Here is a 27,302-nt window from a genome sequence, read left to right on the forward strand (position 1 = left end):
ACAGATTACTAAGTTTAAAAAGAGAAACTTTCGTTTTTCTTTTGGGGCCGCCCACCTTGGTGGGATACGGCCGGTTTGTTGAAAAAAAAAAAAGAGATACAGTACATTAGCATAACATGTTACTTTAAACAGCTACTTTACATACAATGAGAATGTTCAAACTCAGAAGGGTGAGGCACAACCATGGGTCACAAGGCATTAAGATGAGACATGGCAGAAACCATCTTAGAAATGAGGAAAGTGCAGCCACTGCTTTGAAATCACTGAAAGATGATGTTTAACCCGTAAACGGTCCAAACGTATATATACGTTTTTTCAACATTTGAAAGTACGTAAAAAAGTAGATCTTTTTGTTTTTTTACATTTGAAAATGTGTAAAAAAACTTTGATCTACTTTTTTTTGTTATATTTGAAAATATGTAAAAAAACGTAATCTACTTTTGTAGCACTACACATGTGAACATAGATCTGCTTGGACCGTTTACGGGTTAAACAGGAAAAAAGTTTTCATTTCCTGATGTTAGTCCAACATTCACTAATACTACTGAAACAGAGTAAAGGAACAAAGTCAGGAAACTGACAGTTCAAACATGATACTTGGTCATTTACTGAGGAAAATGAATCATCAGAAGGTAATTTATATTTTTGTTTATTAGTGTTAAACATACAGTGGACCCCCGGTTAACGATATTTTTTCACTCCAGAAGTATGTTCAGGTGCCAGTACTGACCGAATTTGTTCCCATAAGAAATATTGTGAAGTAGATTAGTCCATTTCAGACCCCCAAACATACACATACAAACGCATTTACATAAATACACTTACATAATTGGTCACATTCGGAGGTAATCGTTATGCGGGGGTCCACTGTATAGGGGGTTACACAGCACATAGAGTATGGGAGAAAATTAGGTTTGATCCAAGGAAGGAAAAGGTAGATTAAATTGAAAGAGAAAACATTTTCTTGGAATTATTGGTAAATATGTATGAATATCCTAGGTAGTAGGTTGGTAGGTAGACAGCAACCACCCGGGGAGGTACTACTGTCCTGCCAAGTGAGTGTACAACGAAAACCTGTAATTGTTTTACATGATGGTAGGATTGCTGGTGTCTTTTGTCTGTCTCATAAATATGCAAGATTTCAGGTACGTCTTGCTACTTCTACTTACACTTAGGTCACACTACACATACATGTACAAGCGTATATATACACACCCCTCTGGGTATTCTTCTATTTTCTTTCTAGTTCTTGTTCTTGTTTATTTCCTCTCTCCATGGGGAAGTGGAACAGAATTCTTTCTCCATAAGCCATGCGTGTTGTAAGAGGCGACTAAAATGCCGGGAGCAAGGGGCTAGTAACCCCTTCTCCCGTATAAATTACTAAATTTAAAAGAGAAACTTTCGTTTTTCTTTTTAAGCCACCCTGCCTTGGTGGGATATGGCCGGTTGTTGAAAGAAAAATGTATGAATATTGAATACTGAAGGTTTTATCAAGTGCTGCACACTTTCCCTTTGCTGATTTCCTAGCAGATTCAAACTCTCAAAAGTATAGATAACTAATGACAGAATACAGGTCATCAATTTACAATTGCTATAAATCACAGACATCTATAGTCCCAAACAGGACACCGAGGCACCAATTAGAATTCCATAACTTCTAAGGAATTATACACAAATGTGAGTCAATCATTCTATGTATAATATTCTCTATATAAACTATTTATTGGTACTCTGAAAAACAGTCAGCTCTCTTATCAAGCTCTTCTAGTGTGATTTTTTAAATGTGATTGAAAAAGTGCATCCACAACTGAATAGCACTTACTATAAGGGCATTTCCACATGCTATTCTGTTTTGGATGTAGTATTTATTCAATCCCATTTACAAAATCACTATATAAAGGAGCTTCATAAGTGAGCTGACTATCAGGAACACAACTCATTTGTAAGTTGGAGACCTGTACAAAGTATTCATACAACTATGTGGAATGTATATAAAGTTAAAGGCTCTTACACAAATAACCCGCACATAGGAAAAAGAAACTACAACGATGTTTTGATTTGACTTGGACCATTAAGTAGTGACCAGTTAATGGTCCAAGTTGGTCCAAAACATCATCATAAGTTTCTGTCTCCTATGTGCAGGTTATTCATGTACTGTTCCAGTCGTGGTATCGTGCATTTTATTCTTTAAATGCTCTTCTTTCCAGCTCCTTGTTCGAGAATCATCTCCTCCTTCATTCTTAGTTCTTCCTCCAGTTCGTTAATACGTGACTTGGCTTCCATTAATTCAGCTTTGCAATTCTTACTGGAATCTGTTGATGCCTGTTAAGATAAAAATTGCTGATTAGGACAGCAGTAGTACATGGCTGAGATATATTGATAATGTCTTGATTATTGTCCCTATATGAAATGTTGACTCCTTTCACTTGGTATGTCAAAGTAATCATGGCAAGGTTATAATCCTGGCCAGGTGTTGGAAGCTTTTAATGTTGCACTTCTTGCAAGAGTTGGGTGGGGCACATGCCAACAGGTTGAAGAATCTTGCTCTAGTTATCGTACATCAGAAATGAAAATTTAAAACTGACTGGATGTTTGTACACTTGATAAAGTTTAATCCTGGACAAAACAGTTTAATAGTTTTTTTCAACAAACTGGCTGTATCCCACCAAGGCAGGGTGACCTAATAAGAAAAACAAAAATTTTTCTTTTTAAATTTAGTAATGTATACAGGAGAAGGGGTTACTAGCCCCCTGCTCCTGGCATTTTAGTCGCCTCTTACGACACGTACGGCTTATGGAGGAAGAATTCTGTGTAACAAAATTGTTGCTTCAAAAATAGTGTTTTATGCTAATAAGACACAGTATACAGTTTATGGCATTTTACTGAGATGTTTTGTCCACCAGAGACTTTATTAGTTCTTACAGAAGTGATAAATTCCCTGTTGCTAGAAACATCTCAATAAAATGCCATAAACTGCATATCACGTCTTATAACATACTTGTTGGTATATAACAATACCACTGATATACAAACATGATGCTCATCTCACTACCTCATATTAGTAATAAACAAACTTAATTACAAACTTAAAACTGTATGTTTGTATCATAAATTGTATTACATCATATTAAAAATAGAGTAAAATATTGAATATTTGTATTCTAGCACTCTTCACCTGTCTAGACTTAAGTAGTCTATAAGTACTAGGTTAAGTCCGTCAGAGATGCCTCGGCATGATGACGGCTGTCTTTGTTTCAGTCAAATTATGAAATGTAAACACGCATTGTAACCTTAGCAAAGAAATAAAATTTTATTTTATTATTATTATTAATCAATAGCTTACAAAATTTCAGAAGAAATACTATTTGTGCTTATAGATGGTGTTTGCTAAAACTATATTAAATATACAGTGGACCCTCGACCAACGATATTAATCCGTTCCTGAGAGCTCATCGCTAATCGAATTTATCGTTAGTCGAGTTAATTTTCCCCATAAGAAATAATGGAAATCAAATTAATCCGTGCAAGACACCCAAAAGTATTGAAAAAAAAAAATTTGACCACATGAAATATTAATTTTAATACATACAAACTGAAGAAGACATGTACAATTACATGACACTTACCTGTATTGAAGATCTGGTGATGATTGATGGGATGGGAGGAGGGGAGACTGTGGGTGGTGTTAGTGTTTAGAAGGGAAATCCCCTTCCATTAGGACTTGAGGTGTCAAGTCCTTTTCTGGGATTACTTCCCTTCTTCTTTTAATGCCCCTAGGACCAGCTTGAGAGTCACTGGACCTCTGTTGCACAACATATCTGTCCATAGAGGCCTGTACCTCCCGTTCCTTTATTTTTTTTTTTATTATTATCACACCGGCCGATTCCCACCAAGGCAGGGTGGCCCGAAAAAGAAAAACTTTCACCATCATTCACTCCATCACTGTCTTGCCAGAAGGGTGCTTTACACTACAGTTTTTAAACTGCAACATTAACACCCCTCCTTCAGAGTGCAGGCACTGTACTTCCCATCTCCAGGACTCAAGTCCGGCCTGCCGGTTTCCCTGAATCCCTTCATAAATGTTACTTTGCTCACACTCCAACAGCACGTCAAGTATTAAAAACCATTTGTCTCCATTCACTCCTATCAAACACGCTCACGCATGCCTGCTGGAAGTCCAAGCCCCTCGCACACAAAACCTCCTTTACCCCCTCCCTCCAACCCTTCCTAGGCCGACCCCTACCCCGCCTTCCTTCCACTACAGACTGATACACTCTTGAAGTCATTCTGTTTCGCTCCATTCTCTCTACATGTCCGAACCACCTCAACAACCCTTCCTCAGCCCTCTGGACAACAGTTTTGGTAATCCCGCACCTCCTCCTAACTTCCAAACTACGAATTCTCTGCATTATATTCACACCACACATTGCCCTCAGACATGACATCTCCACTGCCTCCAGCCTTCTCCTCGCTGCAACATTCATCACCCACGCTTCACACCCATATAAGAGCGTTGGTAAAACTATACTCTCATACATTCCCCTCTTTGCCTCCAAGGACAAAGTTCTTTGTCTCCACAGACTCCTAAGTGCACCACTCACTCTTTTTCCCTCATCAATTCTATGATTCACCTCATCTTTCATAGACCCATCCGCTGACACGTCCACTCCCAAATATCTGAATACGTTCACCTCCTCCATACTCTCTCCCTCCAATCTGATATTCAATCTTTCATCACCTAATCTTTTTGTTATCCTCATAACCTTACTCTTTCCTGTATTCACCTTTAATTTTCTTCTTTTGCACACCCTACCAAATTCATCCACCAATCTCTGCAACTTCTCTTCAGAATCTCCCAAGAGCACAGTGTCATCAGCAAAGAGCAGCTGTGACAACTCCCACTTTGTGTGTGATTCTTTATCTTTTAACTCCACGCCTCTTGCCAAGACCCTCGCATTTACTTCTCTTACAACCCCATCTATAAATATATTAAACAACCACGGTGACATCACACATCCTTGTCTAAGGCCTACTTTTACTGGGAAAAAATTTCCCTCTTTCCTACATACTCTAACTTGAGCCTCACTATCCTCGTAAAAACTCTTCACTGCTTTCAGTAACCTACCTCCTACACCATACACTTGCAACATCTGCCACATTGCCCCCCTATCCACCCTGTCATATGCCTTTTCCAAATCCATAAATGCCACAAAGACCTCTTTAGCCTTATCTAAATACTGTTCACTTATATGTTTCACTGTAAACACCTGGTCCACACACCCCCTACCTTTCCTAAAGCCTCCTTGTTCATCTGCTATCCTATTCTCCGTCTTACTCTTAATTCTTTCAATTATAACTCTACCATACACTTTACCAGGTACACTCAACAGACTTATCCCCCTATAATTTTTGCACTCTCTTTTATCCCCTTTGCCTTTATACAAAGGAACTATGCATGCTCTCTGCCAATCCCTAGGTACCTTACCCTCTTCCATACATTTATTAAACAATTGCACCAACCACTCCAAAACTATATCCCCACCTGCTTTTAACATTTCTATCTTTATCCCATCAATCCCGGCTGCCTTACCCCCTTTCATTTTACCTACTGCCTCACGAACTTCCCCCACACTCACAACTGGCTCTTCCTCACTCCTACAAGATGTTATTCCTCCTTGCCCTATACACGAAATCACAGCTTCCCTATCTTCATCAACATTTAACAATTCCTCAAAATATTCCTTCCATCTTCCCAATACCTCTAACTCTCCATTTAATAACTCTCCTCTCCTATTTTTAACTGACAAATCCATCTGTTCTCTAGGCTTTCTTAACTTGTTAATCTCACTCCAAAACTTTTTCTTATTTTCAACAAAATTTGTTGATAACATCTCACCCACTCTCTCATTTGCTCTCTTTTTACATTGCTTCACCACTCTCTTAACCTCTCTCTTTTTCTCCATATACTCTTCCCTCCTTGCATCACTTCTACTTTGTAAAAACTTCTCATATGCTAACTTTTTCTCCCTTACTACTCTCTTTACATCATCATTCCACCAATCGCTCCTCTTCCCTCCTGCACCCACTTTCCTGTAACCACAAACTTCTGCTGAACACTCTAACACTACATTTTTAAACCTACCCCATACCTCTTCGACCCCATTACCTATGCTCTCATTAGCCCATCTATCCTCCAATAGCTGTTTATATCTTACCCTAACTGCCTCCTCTTTTAGTTTATAAACCTTCACCTCTCTCTTCCCTGATGCTTCTATTCTCCTTGTATCCCATCTACCTTTTACTCTCAGTGTAGCTACAACTAGAAAGTGATCTGATATATCTGTGGCCCCTCTATAAACATGTACATCCTGAAGTCTACTCAACAGTCTTTTATCTACCAATACATAATCCAACAAACTACTGTCATTTCGCCCTACATCATATCGTGTATACTTATTTATCCTCTTTTTCTTAAAATATGTATTACCTATAACTAAACCCCTTTCTATACAAAGTTCAATCAAAGGGCTCCCATTATCATTTACACCTGGCACCCCAAACTTACCTACCACACCCTCTCTAAAAGTTTCTCCTACTTTAGCATTCAAGTCCCCTACCACAATTACTCTCTCACTTGGTTCAAAGGCTCCTATACATTCACTTAACATCTCCCAAAATCTCTCTCTCTCCTCTGCATTCCTCTCTTCTCCAGGTGCATACACGCTTATTATGACCCACTTCTCGCATCCAACCTTTACTTTAATCCACATAATTCTTGAATTTACACATTCATATTCTCTTTTCTCCTTCCATAACTGATCATTTAACATTACTGCTACCCCTTCCTTTGCTCTAACTCTCTCAGATACTCCAGATTTAATCCCATTTATTTCCCCCCACTGAAACTCTCCTACCCCCTTCAGCTTTGTTTCGCTTAGGGCCAGGACATCCAACTTCTTTTCATTCATAACATCAGCAATCATCTGTTTCTTGTCATCCGCACTACATCCACGCACATTTAAGCAACCCAGTTTTATAAAGTTTTTCTTCTTCTCTTTTTTAGTAATTGTATACAGGAGAAGGGGTTACTAGCCCATTATGACATTCCTAAAGTGTTTCACAACATTGTCAGTGTCACAATTAAACACTTGTTCAGGTTTCAATTCTTCAATGTCTATGTACTCCTTGAATTCCTGCACATATTTTTCAGCTGCTTTTTGGTTTGAACTGGCAGCCTCACCATGCCTTATCACACTATGTATGCCACTACGATTCTTAAATCTCTCAAACCAACCTTTGCTGGCCTTAAATTCACTCACATCACCACCAGTTGTAGGCATTTTTCTAATTAAATCGTCATGCAACTTCCTAGCCTTTTCACATATGATCGCTTGAGAGATGCTATCTCCTGCTATCTGTTTTTCGCTTATCCACACCAATAACAGTCTCTCAACATCTTCTATCACTTGCGATCTCAGTTTCGAAAACCTTAGTTGCACCTTTGGCAAGAACAGCTTCCTTGATTGCTGTTTTCTTAGCCACAATAGTAGCGATGGTTGATTGGGGTTTTGTGTACAACCTGGCCAGCTCGGAGACATGCACTCCACTTTCATACTTAGCAATGATCTCTTTCTTCATATCCATAGTAATTCTCACCCTTTTTGCTGTAGGGTTGGCACTAGAAGCTTTCTTGGGGCCCATGGTGACTTATTTTGCAGGTGCAATCACTAAAAACGCTGTGATAATATGAAATTTTCCGATTGTATGTTTGGATGGGACCGCAGTGGCTGGCTGGCTTGTAAACACTGGCCACAAGTGGATGCGTCTTGAACAGAACGAATCGTGTTGGTCGAGTTTTTTAGCGCTAGTCGAGGCAAAATTTTTGCGTTAAAATGTATCGCTAGTCGGATTTAACGTTAGACGATGCCATCGTTGGTTGAGGGTCCACTGTATTCTGGAATCAAAATTTTTAACAAGTCATTAAGTACATCTACAAAAGATATATTATGTGAAGAATCTGAAATTCTACTTTATCATTATTATTACATTCACGGGGAAGTGCTAAACTATACAGCGTGTGGGAAATATGAAACGAACTGGTTTGATCCAAGGAGGCAGAGGGCAGCTTAAATTCCTTGGATCAATAATCCTTCACCAGCCTCAAAACACCTTTCCATTAAATAAAAAATAACTACTGTAAAAAATTAGTGAATTTCCAAGCACTTTCGTCATTTCTCACATGTGAGAAATCACGAAAGCACTTGTAAATTCACTATTTTTTTATAAAGTAAAAGGACACAAGTGCAACTAAGGTGACATTTTTATTGTGGCAACATTTCGCTCTCCAGGAGCTTTGTTAAGCTCCTGGAGAGCGAAACGTTGCCACAATAAAAATGTCACCTTAGTTGCACTTGTGTCGTTTTACTTTACATATTGTCGGTAATTCTACCAACTTTATTACACTATTTTTTTCACAGTGGTTATTATTCATATTGTAATATCACCTGTTTACTGTGATCCAATTGCATCAATTCCATTAAATCTAAAAGAAGCTAAAATAATCTTAGAAACCAACCTTATATACCAGGGATGATCGATCCTCAGGTGATAAGTAATAACCAGCAGCCAGGAATATCTTCTCTAGTTCCTTCTGGTATCCCTGAAATATCGTAAACTACACTTAATTAAAATGTACCCAGACCTGGATAACTGTAAACAATTCTAAGACATGAACACTCTAGAAGTGCACATTCAATACTACTGGAAAGGCTCAGTAGGTGGCAATCCATCTGGTTCCGCTTTTACTCTTTGCAATTTTTTTTTTTTTAACAAGTCGGCTGTCTCCCACCGAGGCAGGGTGACCCAAAAAGAAAGAAAATCCCCAAAAAGAAAATACTTTCATCATCATTCAGCTCTTTCACCTCACTCACACATAATCACTGTTTTTGCAGAGTTGCTCAGACCACAGCAGCTTAGAAGCATATACAGTGGAACCTCAAAAATCGAACTGCTCTCAACTCAACCAATTATGTAAGTGTATTTTTGTAAGTGCTTTTATAAGTGTATTTTTGAGGGTCTTAATTAAATGGACTAATCTAATTTACATTATTCCTGATGGGAATAAATTCGTTCGGTAGTGGCACTCGAACAGCCTTCTGGACCAAAGAAAGTTCGATTTTTGAGGTTCCATTGAACATGTACGTATAAAGATACGCAACATATCCCTCCAAACCGTCAATATCATGAACCCCTCCTTTAGAGTGCAGGCATTGTACTTCCCATTTCCAGGACTCAAGTCCGGCTATATAAAAATAACCGGTCATATATCCAGTACTCCTTCAAGTGGTGACTGTCCCCTTCCTCCATAAATTAAATAAAAAAGATGAATTCCAGCATTATCAACTTCTATTGCTGTCTGAGGTGGGTCTTAAACTGATGAAGAAAATTCACATTACAGTGGAGCCCCCCATATCTGCTGGTTTGGATTCCGCAGTTTCAGTTATCCATGGTTTACTGTGGCCAAAAAATAACCATTAATTTTGCTTAATAACATCTTCAAAGCATAAAAGTAGTGATGGTGGCAGTTCTTCAAAGTCTAAGAGAAGCCAGGAAGTGTTTCCCATCAGTGAAAAAGTGCTAATTCTTGACTTATTGCACATAATTTATCAATTAAACTTAATCATAGGTATGTATGTAAACGAAAAATGACATATATGTATACGCTAGATAACACGCTAGATAACAGGGATATCTTGCTACTCCTACTTACACTTTGGTCACACTTCACAGACACGCACATGCATATATATATATACATACATCTAGGTTTTTCTCCTTATTCTAAATAGCTCTTGTTCTTTTTTATTTCTTCTATTGTCCATGGGGAAGTGGAAAAGAATCTTTCCTCCGTAAGCCATGCGTGTCGTATGAGGCGACTAAAATGCCGGGAGCAATGGGCTAGTAACCCCTTCTCCTGTATACATTTACTAAAAAAGAGAAGAAGAAAAACTTTATAAAACTGGGTTGTTTAAATGTGCGTGGATGTAATGCGGATGACAAGAAACAGATGATTGCTGATGTTGTGAATGAAAAGAAGTTGGATGTCCTGGCTCTAAGCGAAACAAAGCTGAAGGGGGTAGGAGAGTTTCAGTGGGGGGAAATAAATGGGATTAAATCTGGAGTATCTGAGAGAGTTAGAGCAAAGGAAGGGGTAGCAGTAATGTTAAATGATCAGTTATGGAAGGAGAAAAGAGAATATGAATGTGTAAATTCGAGAATTATGTGGATTAAAGTAAAGGTTGGATGCGAGAAGTGGGTCATAATAAGCGTGTATGCACCTGGAGAAGAGAGGAATGCAGAGGAGAGAGAGAGATTTTGGGAGATGTTAAGTGAATGTATAGGAGCCTTTGAACCAAGTGAGAGAGTAATTGTGGTAGGGGACCTGAATGCTAAAGTAGGAGAAACTTTTAGAGAGGGTGTGGTAGGTAAGTTTGGGGTGCCAGGTGTAAATGATAATGGGAGCCCTTTGATTGAACTTTGTATAGAAAGGGGTTTAGTTATAGGTAATACATATTTTAAGAAAAAGAGGATAAATAAGTATACACGATATGATGTAGGGCGAAATGACAGTAGTTTGTTGGATTATGTATTGGTAGATAAAAGACTGTTGAGTAGACTTCAGGATGTACATGTTTATAGAGGGGCCACAGATATATCAGATCACTTTCTAGTTGTAGCTACACTGAGAGTAAAAGGTAGATGGGATACAAGGAGAATAGAAGCATCAGGGAAGAGAGAGGTGAAGGTTTATAAACTAAAAGAGGAGGCAGTTAGGGTAAGATATAAACAGCTATTGGAGGATAGATGGGCTAATGAGAGCATAGGCAATGGGGTCGAAGAGGAATGGGGTAGGTTTAAAAATGTAGTGTTAGAGTGTTCAGCAGAAGTTTGTGGTTACAGGAAAGTGGGTGCAGGAGGGAAGAGGAGCGATTGGTGGAATGATGATGTAAAGAGAGTAGTAAGGGAGAAAAAGTTAGCATATGAGAAGTTTTTACAAAGTAGAAGTGATGCAAGGAGGGAAGAGTATATGGAGAAAAAGAGAGAGGTTAAGAGAGTGGTGAAGCAATGTAAAAAGAGAGCAAATGAGAGAGTGGGTGAGCTGTTGTCAACAAATTTTGTTGAAAATAAGAAAAAGTTTTGGAGTGAGATTAACAAGTTAAGGAAGCCTAGAGAACAAATGGATTTGTCAGTTAAAAATAGGAGAGGAGAGTTATTAAATGGAGAGTTAGAGGTATTGGGAAGATGGAGGGAATATTTTGAGGAATTGTTAAATGTTGATGAAGATAGGGAAGCTGTGATTTCGTGTATAGGGCAAGGAGGAATAACATCTTGTAGGAGTGAGGAAGAGCCAGTTGTGAGTGTGGGGGAAGTTCGTGAGGCAGTAGGTAAAATGAAAGGGGGTAAGGCAGCCGGGATTGATGGGATAAAGATAGAAATGTTAAAAGCAGGTGGGGATATAGTTTTGGAGTGGTTGGTGCAATTATTTAATAAATGTATGGAAGAGGGTAAGGTACCTAGGGATTGGCAGAGAGCATGTATAATTCCTTTGTATAAAGGCAAAGGGGATAAAAGAGAGTGCAAAAATTATAGGGGGATAAGTCTGTTGAGTGTACCTGGTAAAGTGTATGGTAGAGTTATAATTGAAAGAATTAAGAGTAAGACGGAGAATAGGATAGCAGATGAACAAGGAGGCTTTAGGAAAGGTAGGGGGTGTGTGGACCAGGTGTTTACAGTGAAACATATAAGTGAACAGAATTTAGATAAGGCTAAAGAGGTCTTTGTGGCATTTATGGATTTGGAAAAGGCGTATGACAGGGTGGATAGGGGGGCAATGTGGCAGATGTTGCAAGTGTATGGTGTAGGAGGTAGGTTACTGAAAGCAGTGAAGAGTTTTTACGAGGATAGTGAGGCTCAAGTTAGAGTGTGTAGAAAAGAGGGAAATTTTTTCCAAGTAAAAGTAGGCCTTAGACAAGGATGTGTGATGTCACTGTGGTTGTTTAATATATTTATAGATGGGGTTGTAAGAGAAGTAAATGCGAGGGTCTTGGCAAGAGGCGTGGAGTTAAAAGATAAAGAATCACACACAGGGTGGGAGTTGTCACAGCTGCTCTTTGCTGATGACACTGTGCTCTTGGGAGATTCTGAAGAGAAGCTGCAGAGATTGGTGGATGAATTTGGTAGGGTGTGCAAAAGAAGAAAATTAAAGGTGAATACAGGAAAGAGTAAGGTTATGAGGATAACAAAAAGATTAGGTGATGAAAGATTGAATATCAGATTGGAGGGAGAGAGTATGGAGGAGGTGAACGTATTCAGATATTTGGGAGTGGACGTGTCAGCGGATGGGTCTATGAAAGATGAGGTGAATCATAGAATTGATAGGGAAAAAGAGTGAGTGGTGCACTTAGGAGTCTGTGGAGACAGAGAACTTTGTCCTTGGAGGCAAAGAGGGGAATGTATGAGAGTATAGTTTTACCAACGCTCTTATATGGGTGTGAAGCATGGGTGATGAATGTTGCAGCGAGGAGAAGGCTGGAGGCAGTGGAGATGTCATGTCTGAGGGCAATGTGTGGTGTGAATATAATGCAGAGAATTCGTAGTTTGGAAGTTAGGAGGAGGTGCGGGATTACCAAAACTGTTGTCCAGAGGGCTGAGGAAGGGTTGTTGAGGTGGTTCGGACATGTAGAGAGAATGGAGCGAAACAGAATAACTTCAAGAGTGTATCAGTCTGTAGTGGAAGGAAGGCGGGGTAGGGGTCGGCCTAGGAAGGGTTGGAGGGAGGGGGTAAGGGAGGTTTTGTGTGCGAGGGGCTTGGACTTCCAGCAGACATGCGTGAGCGTGTTTGATAGGAGTGAATGGAGACAAATGGTTTTTAATACTTGACGTGCTGTTGGAGTGTGAGCAAAGTAACATTTATGAAGGGATTCAGGGAAACCGGCAGGCCGGACTTGAGTCCTGGAGATGGGAAGTACAGTGCCTGCACTCTGAAGGAGGGGTGTTAATGTTGCAGTTTAAAAACTGTAGTGTAAAGCACCCTTCTGGCAAGACAGTGATGGAGTGAATGATGGTGAAAGTTTTTCTTTTTCGGGCCACCCTGCCTTGGTGGGAATCGGCCAGTGTGATAATAATAAAAAAAAAAAAAAAAAAAAAAAAAAAAAAAAAAAAAAAAAAAAATAGGGTTCACTACTATCCACGGTTTCAGGCATCCGAAATCAAGGTAGGTCTTGGAACATATACCCGTGGATACAGGGGAGACTACGGTATTTCTGTACTGTTGAATGTGGGTTACTCACTTGCATTTCTCATAGGATCAGTATATAGCGCACTCAATAAGATAAAAAAGTGTGGTCCAGCAGCCCTAAGATGGGTGGGAGGTTTAGCAATGAGAGGTTTTGTGGACAAAGATGAGTTTTAGAGCTCACTTGCGATGGGTTCAAATCCCACCTGTTCTGTGGTTTTTTATACCATTAATAATTTGCTACTGCACCTTCTTTGTCAGGAGACCATAGTGTCTGTCGTATTCTGCGTCATCCCACCGGGTCTGCAGCTCAGGAGGGAGTCTGGGGTACACAGCCATTGCATTTTTTCCACATACATCTGGAGTTTCAAATTTAGCCGTGTACCTAAAAAACAAAAGTGGTATTATTTTTATATTTACGGAGAAACACTAAACTCATAGGGGTCATACAGCATTCCTGGAATGAAGGGTAATGAGATTTGATGAAGAAGAGGGCAGCTCTAATTCCCTGGATCAAAATAACACCCCTGTTGAAGGCTAAGTAATCTGGAAAAGTCTAAATAACAAAAATCGGTGCACAGATTTTATTTTATTCACCTTTTTTTAAAGAGCAGAAGCACCAAAAACTTTGACTCAATATTGACTGTATTAAAACAATCAACTTTAAAGACAGAGAAGAATAAATTATAAAATATAGATAAATTATACACAATAAAGATACACAAGTGTTACACAAGTGTTACACAAGTGTTACACAAGTGTTACACATGTGTTACACAAGTGTTACACATGTGTTACACAAGTGTCTGATTCATCAACTTGTCAGCTCTCTGAGCCGTTTATCTGGAAATATAAACACATATGCAGTATAATGTGATCCTTTATTGACTACGTTTTGCCCACACAGTGGGCTTTTTCAAGTCACAAACAGATCTGTTTGTGACTTGAAAAAGCCCACTGTGTGGGCGAAACGTTAATAAAGGATCACATTATACTGCATATGTGTTTATATTTCCATTGTGTCGGTATTTTATTTCCAGCCGTTTATCTACAAAATACAGCGGTACCTCGGTATACGTCCACTTTGGAATAAGTCCAACCTGGTATACGTCCTGTTTGGAAACGAAAATTTTTGCTTGGTATACGACCTTCGTTTGGAATACGATTCGCGAGTTTTGGAAAGATCACTTTACTATCACCCATTGTATAACTCTCACTGACACAGTCTGGCAGGAAGTTTCATACAGAACAATGAACTCTGCTTGGAAGAATTTCTGGCCAGAAACAGTGGCTGAAAGGGACTTTGAGGCTGTGTCTATAATGGAGGATATTGTCTCTCTAGGCAGGTCTATGGGTCTATATGTGAGTGATGGTGATGTGGAGTTAATGGAGGGGCACAGGGAAGAGCTGACCACTGAGGAGCTGCAGAAACTTGAGAAAGAGGAGCACATAACTAAGAAGGATGCACTCTCTTCAGCCTCGGAGGAGGAGACAGAGGAAGCCCCTACTTTATTAATCAAGGAAATCTTTGCCAAATGGATGGACGTCAAAAACTTTGCAGAGAAGTATCACCCCAACAAAGCCCAAACAAGTTGTAATAGCATTGTCTGGAATGACCAGACAATGTCACATTTTTGAAACATCCTGAGGAGAAGACAGAAGCAAAGTTCTTTCGACAGATTTTTAGTAAAAGTCGAACCTGGTGAGCTCCAGCCAAGTCCAAATAGGGAAAAGAGACAGAAAAGAGAAGGGGGACTCTCCTTCCAAACACTAGCATTTCCTCCTCCTCCCTTCTCAGCACTATCCTAGTAGGCACTCGACTCTTTTCAGAAAAGTAAAGTGAGGTTAAATTTGCATTAATTTCATCTAATTCTTTTTTTTTATGTATGTATTTTAGTGTATTAGGCAGTGTTTAAATTACAAATTTTAATATTAAGCAGTGTTTAAATTATTTTATACAACCTCATCAATGTATAATATGCCAATAATAATAGGATTTTTTTCAAGGGAATGGATTAATCATTTTTCCTAACTTTCTAATGGGAAAATTCGTTTGGTATACGTCCTGTTTGGTATACGTCCTGTTTGGTATAAGTCCAATGTCCTGGAACGGATTAAGGATTTATACTGAGGTACCACTGTATAGATAAATTGTCTTTCTGCAATCTACTGAAGGTGTTTCCATTCATCATGCAGCAGACCATGTATTATCTGGCACTATCAGGATGGAGGGGCAGAGGTTCCACCAGATATTTAAAATGCTGGATAATTGCATAAATTTTTAGTCCCTAGTATTCACATATTTCCATTCCTCATCTGATGAGCTCTGAACAAAAAAGACCACCAGACATGTTAACCCCAAATAAATGACTGCCAGATAATCATTGATCTACTGTATATAAGAAACAATCCGGCAAAATACAGCAGAACCTTCTTAAAAACGTAGTGTTAGCAAGGTAGCATTTATGAAGGGATTCAGGGAAACTGGTAGCTGGACTTGAGTCCTGGAGGTGGGAAGTTACAATCATAGTGTCACCCTTTGATACATATGCATTTGAGTGTAAGAAGTATAGCAAACAGATGAGACATGACTCACAAAATCGTAATGACACGATTGCAAACAAACCATACCACGGGCGGGAGTTTTGAGACTCTCTGACCGCGGGTTCAATCTCGCTCGTGGTATGGTTTTTTTAAACAGATGAGCTTGAAGGGTAGACACCCAGTTATTGATGTGTGATCTAATTTCTTATTGGGTTGAACGTTTGGGACAGCTTCCAGGTTAAATGCTGTTGGGTTAGAGAGTTGCAATGGCCCTTAGGCTGTTGCAGCTTCTCATAAACAATTAATAAATATTACCTTGCTCAAAAACGATCAGAAATGACGTGACTGCAAATAAACTATGGGATCAAATCCCACTCATTCCGTGGTTTGTTAATGAGAAATGGTAAATCAATAAATAATTTTTACCTCACCTGCATTTATCTGGTTCTGTGACTGACACTAGCTCTGATGTTGCACTACAGTGTAGAATTACCTGTTAAGATCAATATAAGTCATTATCAAAAAGAAAAGAAGAATGTTTATACCCCATTAATTTATAAAATCTTAAATATTACCAAATTTAAAACCAAGTCTGGAGTCAGACTTCTTGGACAAAACTGGACATGAATAAATATAACCCTCCGAAAAAACTACAGATATACGGACCTTGGTGGAACGGTGCATACCACTTCCACACAAGCTGCCTTCAATCATGTTCATCTTTTTAAACTGGTTATCCTCAATAACCCAGTCAGCCCAGACACTGCAACAAGAAACCTTCTATTAAACATCCATTGAAATATAAAAATATAAAATGAGAGTAATGTACTGTATGCATTTTAGCAAAATAATAAAAATTTTTATACAAGTGAAATAAAAACTCATTTAGATTTCCAATACACAGATACAGTAAACCCGGTAGTAGGCTGGTAGACAGCAACCTCCCAGGGAGGTACTACCGTCCAGCCAAGTGAGTGCAAAATGGAAGCCTGTACAGTGGTACCTCGGGATGCGAACAGCTCAAAACACAAATAATTATGTAAATGTATTTATGTAAGTGTATTTTTCGGGGTTTGAAATGGATTACTCTAATTTATGTTACAGTATTTCTTATGAGAACAAATTCATTCGGTATCAGCACTCAAACAGCCTTCTGGAACGAAATATGCTCGTATCTTGAGGTACCGCTGTAACTGTTTTACATGATGGTAGTATTGCTGGTGTCTTTTTTTTGTCTCATTATTACAGTGTAGTGTATTAAACATTTTATATAAAAAAATAATGCTCCATAGTTCCAGTTTCAGTACAGTCCCGGAACTACGAAGTATTGTTTTTTATATAAAATGAAGGACGGGTGTTAATGTTGCAGTTTAAAAACTGTAGTGTAAAGCACTCTTCTGGCAAGACAGTGATGGAGTGAATGATGGTGAAAGTTTTTCTTTTTCGGGCCACCCTGCCTTGGTGGGAATCGGCCAGTGTGATAATAAAAAAAAATAAAATGTTTAATACACTACACCATAATATTCATAAACATGTAAGATTTCAGATATGTCTTGCTACTTCTACTTACACTTAAGTCACACTACACATATATGCACAAGCATATATACACACACCCTTCTGGGTTTTCTTCTATTTTCTTACTTTTGTTTTTCATTTTAGGTCACCCTGCCTCAGTGGGATATGGCCAGTTTCATAAAAAAATTATATGATCAAACAGATTACAGGTACAGTGGTACCTTGGGATACGAACAGCTCAAAACTCGAACATCTAAGTAAGTGCATTTATGTAAGTGCTTTTGTAAGTGTATCTTTGGGGCTCTGAAATGGATTAATCTGATTTACATTATTCCTTATGGGAACAAATTCATTCGGTATTGGCACTCGAACAGCCTTCCAGAATGAAAAAAATTTGTATCCCGAGGTACCACTGTATTTACAATGATTTCAAAGACATATTCACATACCCAAGAATGCCTTTATATGGTTCGTAGTAAGCTTGGATATCTTCTTGTGTTATGTTCTGGAAAGGGCAAAACACGTACTCGTATCTGTGGACATATTTTTAATAAATAAAAAATATAATTAATGAAGTAATAATGAATGACACAGCAATAAAAGTATCACTGTTATGTAGTGCATAACAAGATTTAATTTAAGCCGAGTGAGATATTCACGAGTGTGGATCGCACTGCAGTTTTCTCGGAATAAACAGTATACAGTGGACCCCCGGTTTACGATCAGCTCCCAATGCGACCAATTATGTAAGTGTATTTATGTAAGTGCGTTTGTACGTGTATGTTTGGGGGTCTGAAATGGACTAATCTAATTCACAATATTCCTTATGGGAACAAATTCGGTCAGTACTGGCACCTGAACATACTTCTGGAGTGAAAAAATATCGTTAACCGGGGGTCCACTGTACTAGTGGCATTTTTTGTGTGTGCCTAACAATGTTTTATTACTACAGAATTTGAACGTCATAGAGAAATTAAAATTTATGTTTGTATCTGTAATTGTGATGGGTCTAACATTTACTTCAATGATTGTTACTTTATGTATATGTTTCTCAATATCAATTATAGAACGACTTTGTTTTAAAACTGATCTTCAGTGGGTAAAGTGAATCTGCGTGTAACTGCCGAAGATTACCGTTAGATGCAAGCCTTTCTAGGGTTAGGGAAATATTGTGTTATCGGATTTAACCCGTAAACGGTCCAAACGTATATATACGTTTTTTCAACATTTGAAAGTATGTAAAAAAAGTAGATCTTCTTTTTGTTTTTTTACATTTGAAAATGTGTAAAAAAACTTTGATTACTTTTTTTTTTGTTATATTTGAAAATATGTAAAAAAAACGTAGGTCTACTTTTGTAGCACTACACGTGAACGTAGATCTGCTTGGACCGTTTACGGGTTAAGTACAACCAACCTGCACCAGTCATGGTTTAAATGAGAGATAAAGACAATCTGAATTCCCTGTGATGGGTTCATTGATCAGTGCAGCTGTAACCATAAGATACACTTTTTTTCAGTAAGGAAAATATTATATGCAATAATTAATGATGAATTTCAGCAGGCTAAAATTGAATTACAGAACACTGATCGGAAGCTCAGACACAAAAATTAAGGAAATATATATAACTGGTACACCTTAAACTAGAATATAACATACATGCTTTACCTCAAATATTAGAACACTTATTATTACAGTACATTAATACTACAGAATTCCGTGCTTTAGGTAGATTTACAATGCACAATTTCACTTTTATGTAATGCCTTATTTCTATTAATAATTTGAATGTGTGATATAAATTCACCCTATACAATCACTGTGGCTTTTAGGAAATATTTATACTTCATGTAAAGAAGAATTTAGTGCTAATAACCTGACGTATACAGCCCCTCCTCACTTTGTGACGTACTTGTTTACTGACGACTCGGACTTACGATGGGCTCTCTGACCAATATGCAGACCTAAATAATGTATATTAGAGCTGATTTCTTCTATTTTGTTTATTACAATATACAGTACACTACTGTACAGTGGACCCCTGGTATTCGATGGTATCGGTATACGTTAAATCCGGTATTCGATACATTTTAACACAAAAATTTTGCCTCGCCATTCGTTAAAAAACCCACCACACGCGATTCGTCCAGGATGCGTCCACGTGAGTGCCAGTGTTTACAAGCCAGCCAGTGTGCTCGCATCTAAGCATACATTCGGTACATTCCATATTATCACAGTGTTTTTGGTGCTTGTTTCTGCAAAATAAGTCACCATGGGTCCCAAGAAAGCTTCTAGTGCCAACCCTGTGGTAAAAAGGGTGAGAATTAGTATGGAAATTAAGAAAGATTTTGAAGGGTTTGGGGCTAACCCTGAGAAGCCTATGCCAGTTGTGGAATTCATTGTTCCTACTTCAAAAATTAAGGAAATGTGTGCAAAGTGGGTTGAACTGCAAGCCTTTATGGATGAAAATCACCCTAACACAGCTATTGCAAGCCATGCTGGTGACTATTACAATGACAATGTTATGGCCCATTTTAGACAAATCTTAAAGGAGCGGCGACAGAGGTCCAGTGACTCTCAAGCTGGTCCTAGTGGCATTAAAAGAAGGGAAGTAACCCCGGAAAAGGACTTGCTACCTCAAGTCCTATTGGAAGGGGATTCCCCTTCTAAACATTAACAACTTCGACACTCTCCCCTCCTCCCATCCCATCAATCATCACCAGATCTTCATTAAAGGTAAGTGTCATGTATTCTATTGTTAGTAGAGTACTACAAACTGTGCATGTCTTCTTCAGCTTGTGTGCATTAAACTTAATATTTCATGTGGTAAAAATTTTTTTTTTCATACTTTTGGGTGTCTTGTACGGATTAATTTGATTTCCATTATTTCTTATGGGGAAAAATTAATTCGCCTTCCGATAATTTTGGGATACGATGAGCTCTCAGGAACGGATTAATGTCGAATACCGGGGGTCCACTGTATAAACATTTAAAAATATACCAGAAATGTTATAAATGGTGCAAAGGTGACATTAAAATATCAAAGATGGTTGACACAAACCCACTACCATAATAGTATGCTCCTCATTAGTGACAAATTTGCTTACCGACGTACCTGGAGTTTACCTGGAGAGAGTTCTGGGGGTCAACGCCCCCGCAGCCCGGTCTGTGACCAGGCCTCCTGGTGGATCAGAGCCTGATCAACCAGGCTGTTACTGCTGGCTGCACGCTATCCAATGTATAAGCCACAGCCCGGCTGGTCAGGTACCGACTTTAGGTGCTTGTCCAGTGCCAGCCTGAAGACAGCCAGGGGTCTATTGGCAATCCCCCTTATGGGGAGGCTATATTACAAATGTCACAGGGCTGAAATACATCTACCATATAAAACCAGCGATACCTCTACTGTATACACAAACGAAAGTTACATCGAGAGGTATTAAAACAAAAATATCCGAGGCCGCTAACTTTGAGTCTTGATATTTGAAGCACCGACCAGCCAAGTGTCTGAGGTGGTCCGGGCCGCTGAAGTTTGCCGGCTTCATTCTCAGCTGCAACTTCTCGTCCGGCTTCGACTCCAGTTTTTGCAGGTTACTGTTGACATAAAAGAAAATATTAATTGAGTGGCGAGTAAATGTCTTGATTTTGATGTTAAATGACTGTGTTGACTGACACAAGTTATAATAAGAGCAAGAAATACAAGGAAAAACAAATCTTTACTATTCACTGATTACTTAAAATTTATTTTATTTTATTATCACACCGGCCGATTCCCACCAAGGCAGGGTGGCCCGAAAAAGAAAAACTTTCACCATCATTCACTCCATCACTGTCTTGCCAGAAGGGTGCTTTACACTACAGTTTTTAAACTGCAACATTAACACCCCTCCTTCAGAGTGCAGGCACTGTACTTCCCATCTCCAGGACTCAAGTCCGGCCTGCCGGTTTCCCTGAATCCCTTCATAAATGTTACTTTGCTCACACTCCAACAGCACGTCAAGTATTAAAAACCATTTGTCTCCATTCACTCCTATCAAACACGCTCACGCATGCCTGCTGGAAGTCCAAGCCCCTCGCACACAAAACCTCCTTTACCCCCTCCCTCCAACCCTTCCTAGGCCGACCCCTACCCCGCCTTCCTTCCACTACAGACTGATACACTCTTGAAGTCATTCTGTTTCGCTCCATTCTCTCTACATGTCCGAACCACCTCAACAACCCTTCCTCAGCCCTCTGGACAACAGTTTTGGTAATCCCGCACCTCCTCCTAACTTCCAAACTACGAATTCTCTGCATTATATTCACACCACACATTGCCCTCAGACATGACATCTCCACTGCCTCCAGCCTTCTCCTCGCTGCAACATTCATCACCCACGCTTCACACCCATATAAGAGCGTTGGTAAAACTATACTCTCATACATTCCCCTCTTTGCCTCCAAGGACAAAGTTCTTTGTCTCCACAGACTCCTAAGTGCACCACTCACTCTTTTTCCCTCATCAATTCTATGATTCACCTCATCTTTCATAGACCCATCTGCTGACACGTCCACTCCCAAATATCTGAATACGTTCACCTCCTCCATACTCTCTCCCTCCAATCTGATATTCAATCTTTCATCACCTAATCTTTTTGTTATCCTCATAACCTTACTCTTTCCTGTATTCACCTTTAATTTTCTTCTTTTGCACACCCTACCAAATTCATCCACCAATCTCTGCAACTTCTCTTCAGAATCTCCCAAGAGCACAGTGTCATCAGCAAAGAGCAGCTGTGACAACTCCCACTTTGTGTGTGATTCTTTATCTTTTAACTCCACGCCTCTTGCCAAGACCCTCGCATTTACTTCTCTTACAACCCCATCTATAAATATATTAAACAACCACGGTGACATCACACATCCTTGTCTAAGGCCTACTTTTACTGGGAAAAAATTTCCCTCTTTCCTACATACTCTAACTTGAGCCTCACTATCCTCGTAAAAACTCTTCACTGCTTTCAGTAACCTACCTCCTACACCATACACTTGCAACATCTGCCACATTGCCCCCCTATCCACCCTGTCATACGCCTTTTCCAAATCCATAAATGCCACAAAGACCTCTTTAGCCTTATCTAAATACTGTTCACTTATATGTTTCACTGTAAACACCTGGTCCACACACCCCCTACCTTTCCTAAAGCCTCCTTGTTCATCTGCTATCCTATTCTCCGTCTTACTCTTAATTCTTTCAATTATAACTCTACCATACACTTTACCAGGTACACTCAACAGACTTATCCCCCTATAATTTTTGCACTCTCTTTTATCCCCTTTGCCTTTATACAAAGGAACTATGCATGCTCTCTGCCAATCCCTAGGTACCTTACCTTCTTCCATACATTTATTAAATAATTGCACCAACCACTCCAAAACTATATCCCCACCTGCTTTTAACATTTCTATCTTTATCCCATCAATCCCGGCTGCCTTACCCCCTTTCATTTTACCTACTGCCTCACGAACTTCCCCCACACTCACAACTGGCTCTTCCTCACTCCTACAAGATGTTATTCCTCCTTGCCCTATACACGAAATCACAGCTTCCCTATCTTCATCAACATTTAACAATTCCTCAAAATATTCCTTCCATCTTCCCAATACCTCTAACTCTCCATTTAATAACTCTCCTCTCCTATTTTTAACTGACAAATCCATTTGTTCTCTAGGCTTTCTTAACTTGTTAATCTCACTCCAAAACTTTTTCTTATTTTCAACAAAATTTGTTGATAACATCTCACCCACTCTCTCATTTGCTCTCTTTTTACATTGCTTCACCACTCTCTTAACTTCTCTCTTTTTCTCCATATACTCTTCCCTCCTTGCATCACTTCTACTTTGTAAAAACTTCTCATATGCTAACTTTTTCTCCCTTACTACTCTCTTTACATCATCATTCCACCAATCGCTCCTCTTCCCTCCTGCACCCACTTTCCTGTAACCACAAACTTCTGCTGAACACTCTAACACTACATTTTTAAACCTACCCCATACCTCTTCGACCCCATTGCCTATGCTCTCATTAGCCCATCTATCCTCCAATAGCTGTTTATATCTTACCCTAACTGCCTCCTCTTTTAGTTTATAAACCTTCACCTCTCTCTTCCCTGATGCTTCTATTCTCCTTGTATCCCATCTACCTTTTACTCTCAGTGTAGCTACAACTAGAAAGTGATCTGATATATCTGTGGCCCCTCTATAAACATGTACATCCTGAAGTCTACTCAACAGTCTTTTATCTACCAATACATAATCCAACAAACTACTGTCATTTCGCCCTACATCATATCGTGTATACTTATTTATCCTCTTTTTCTTAAAATATGTATTACCTATAACTAAACCCCTTTCTATACAAAGTTCAATCAAAGGGCTCCCATTATCATTTACACCTGGCACCCCAAACTTACCTACCACACCCTCTCTAAAAGTTTCTCCTACTTTAGCATTCAAGTCCCCTACCACAATTACTCTCTCACTTGGTTCAAAGGCTCCTATACATTCACTTAACATCTCCCAAAATCTCTCTCTCTCCTCTGCATTCCTCTCTTCTCCAGGTGCATACACGCTTATTATGACCCACTTCTCGCATCCAACCTTTACTTTAATCCACATAATTCTTGAATTTACACATTCATATTCTCTTTTCTCCTTCCATAACTGATCATTTAACATTACTGCTACCCCTTCCTTTGCTCTAACTCTCTCAGATACTCCAGATTTAATCCCATTTATTTCCCCCCACTGAAACTCTCCTACCCCCTTCAGCTTTGTTTCGCTTAGGGCCAGGACATCCAACTTCTTTTCATTCATAACATCAGCAATCATCTGTTTCTTGTCATCCGCACTACATCCACGCACATTTAAGCAACCCAGTTTTATAAAGTTTTTCTTCTTCTCTTTTTTAGTAATTGTATACAGGAGAAGGGGTTACTAGCCCATTGCTCCCGGCATTTTAGTCGCCTCATACGACACGCATGGCTTACGGAGGAAAGATTCTTTTCCACTTCCCCATGGACAATAGAAGAAATAAAAAAGAACAAGAGCTATTTAGAAAAAGGAGAAAAACCTAGATGTATGTATATATATATATGCATGTGCGTGTCTGTGAAGTGTGACCAAAGTGTAAGTAGGAGTAGCAAGATATCCCTGTTATCTTAGCGTGTTTATGAGACAGAAAAAGAAACCAGCAATCCTACCATCATGCAAAACAGTTACAGGTTTTTGTTTCACAGTCATCTGGCAGGACGGTAGTACTTCCCTGGGTGGTTGCTGTCTACCAACCTACTACCTAAATACATATATAAATACATATATATAAATACATATATAAATATATTAAAATAGATAAATAAATGTATATATGTGAATGAATGTTTGCATGCATATAAGTACGTATGTATGTATGTATCTCATGTATGTATGTATATATATATATATATATATATATATACATACATACATGAGATACATACATATATATATATATATATATATATATATATATATATGTATATATATATATATATATATATATATATGTATGTATATATATATATATATATATATATATACGTATATATATATACGTATATATGTCGCGCCGAATATATATATATATATATATATATATATATATATATATATATATATATATATATAATATATATATATATATATGTACATACATATGCATGTACGTGCGTATGTATACACGTACGTATGTATGCATGTACGTACGTATGCATGTACGTACGTATGCATGTACGTACGTATGCATGTACGTACGTACGCATGTACGTACGTACGTATTTATGTATTCATGTATACAAGTATATATTATTAACATTACATTCATGGGTGATACTAAACCCGTAGGGCTCATAAAGTACAGGGGAATGGGTGGCAATCAAATCTGATCCAAGGAAGTGGAGGACAGGTCTATTTCCTTGGATCAAAATTATTATTATTATAATCAAGGGGGAAGCACTAAACCCGTAGGATTATACAGCGCCTATGGGGGGATGGAAGGCATTCAGGCTTAATTCAGGGAACTGGAGCACAGATCCAATTCCCTAGATCAAGAGCCCCTCGCCAGCGTCAAGGAGCCTTCCTTGAGGGGACTTGGATCAAGAGCAGGTTAGAGACATCAAAGAACCTTCCTTCAGAGTCTTCAAGAAACTTTCTTAATAACCTCTTAAAACTAATTAAAATTCCCTCACGAGAAGTTTATTACCTGTATCCACTACTTGGTAATTCATTTATTACTTTTAATGATGTCATTTCAGCTCCAGATTTTGAAAAAAACATAAAATCGAGAAGAAAAATGAAATATATCAACATTTTGTTGGTATTGTTAAGGGTTACTGAAGTTTATTTAGTAAACTTGGTCTGTTGTTGTTGATGTTGTTAAAGGCGTCTACAGCTCAAGCTTCATTGAACCTTTATTTATTTATTTATTAATTTGATCATGATACAGTGAAGTACAAAAGAATACAGTTAAATGCAGCATGCCAAAGCCACTTGAATGCATAGCATTACGGGCAGGCTTAAAATTAACTTAAGATTAACTAAGCAAATGTTGAGGTTAAAGGTGAGTGAAACTCACTTATTGAGCCTTAACTCACGAAATCGTAATGACACGATTGCAAACAAACCATACCACGGGTGGGGATAGAACCCGCGATCAGAGAGTCTGGCGGTGTAGCTGGTCCAGTGGCTAATGCGTTGGTCTGGAGATTAATGTGAGGGAAAAGTTCAATAGATAGGTGTAGAGGGAATATATATAGTATCAGTAGTTTCACTGCCGGCTTCTAGTTAAGGTAGGGTAAGTCAATCTCCCGTTTTTCCCGCCTTTTCTCCCCCTCCCTGAAATTGATAGTTTGTCTGCCGGCTACTAGTTAAGGTAGGGTAAGTCACGCTCCCGTTTTTCCCGCCTTTTCTCCCCCTCCCTGAAATTGATAGTTTGTCTGCCGGCTACTTGTTAAGGTAGGGTCAGTCTAGCTCCCACTCTCCCTTCCCCTCCCTCTTCTCCCCCCCCGAAAGGTGACGTGTGGGGCTCTGGTTAAACAGTAAATCACTAGACTCACAGCTCCCAACTCTACTCTTGGATGTCAGAGAGGGTCACCTGGCAATCAACGAGTAGAACGGATGGAGTAGGACTAACGTCCAGAGACTTCAACATTTTGTATTGAACTACCTGTGCACCTGTATGAAAGTGCAGGACGTAACTCCACAGCATTGCAGCGGTAAAGAACCTGCTTTCCTGTCATCGGGATACTACTCGAGGCGTTAATCTGTGAAGAAGTAGCCAGTGGATGGTCACCAACACCTGCGACCCCCCCCCTTTATCAGCAACGGCTACGGTTTCAACAACAGTGTCACCAACACCAGACACCATTGTAGATATTAGTGTTGAGTTCAAATGTTATTTTATTCATTTAATTTTTCATTTTTCTTTCAAATAGGATATACCTTTCATGTTTTGTTGTTTTATGTTTGATTTAATAAATAGTGTTTATCTTTGTGAATTATTATTTCTTTTTCTATTCATTAATTTTCCTGAGGAGGAGCCAGCCTGAGTAATACTGTCTGAAGTTGTTACAGGGCTGAGTAAGCCTTCACAAGTGGCGACCTTGCCAGGATACAACTCTACTGAATCAAGATTCAACTCCATCTCGAATCTACCATTGGAACTTCAACGCTGCATACCACAGACGATTACCACCAGCCATGAGTAATCATTCTCTATGGTAGGACTACAGTACAGGTATTTGAAAGATTTGGTGATTGTTATAGTCTCAATTTATTGTAAGTCAAGTCAGGCAGGATATAATATTTAATTCTGCCACCTAATTGTAAATGTAGCTTGAAACACTTTGGAGGATTAGACTCTAGGGACCCGAGATT

General features: G+C 38.9%; 1 protein-coding gene across 1 annotated transcript; it reads right to left on the reverse strand.

Moving 5' to 3' along the window:
* Window positions 1–633: 633 nt before the first annotated feature.
* LOC138855473 (N-acetylglucosamine-1-phosphotransferase subunit gamma-like) lies at window positions 634–25,755 on the reverse strand. The gene is made up of 8 exons (XM_070104969.1): window positions 25,630–25,755; window positions 20,820–20,945; window positions 17,806–17,889; window positions 16,505–16,601; window positions 16,270–16,331; window positions 13,544–13,679; window positions 8,576–8,659; window positions 634–2,322 (listed from the first exon to the last, which is right to left on the reverse strand). The coding sequence occupies exons 1-8, from the start codon at window positions 25,734–25,736 to the stop codon at window positions 2,188–2,190; spliced, it is 831 nt and encodes a 276-aa protein (XP_069961070.1). The 5' UTR covers window positions 25,737–25,755; the 3' UTR covers window positions 634–2,187.
* Between the last annotated feature and the right edge of the window lie 1,547 nt (window positions 25,756–27,302).

The sequence above is a fragment of the Cherax quadricarinatus genome, chromosome 96 (assembly GCF_038502225.1).
Source record: "Cherax quadricarinatus isolate ZL_2023a chromosome 96, ASM3850222v1, whole genome shotgun sequence".
NCBI lineage: Eukaryota > Metazoa > Arthropoda > Malacostraca > Decapoda > Parastacidae > Cherax > Cherax quadricarinatus.

Coding starts and splice junctions, on each gene's coding strand:
- LOC138855473 (XM_070104969.1), bottom strand. CDS start 25,736: ATGTTGATATATTTCATTTTTCTTCTCGATTTTATGTTTTTTTCAAAA. Junction 17,890..20,819: donor TTCAAATATCAAGACTCAAA/GTTAGCGGCCTC, acceptor ATATGTCCACAG/ATACGAGTACGTGTTTTGCC. Junction 13,680..16,269: donor ACAGAACCAGATAAATGCAG/GTGAGGTAAAAA, acceptor TTTGTTTTTTAG/GTACACGGCTAAATTTGAAA.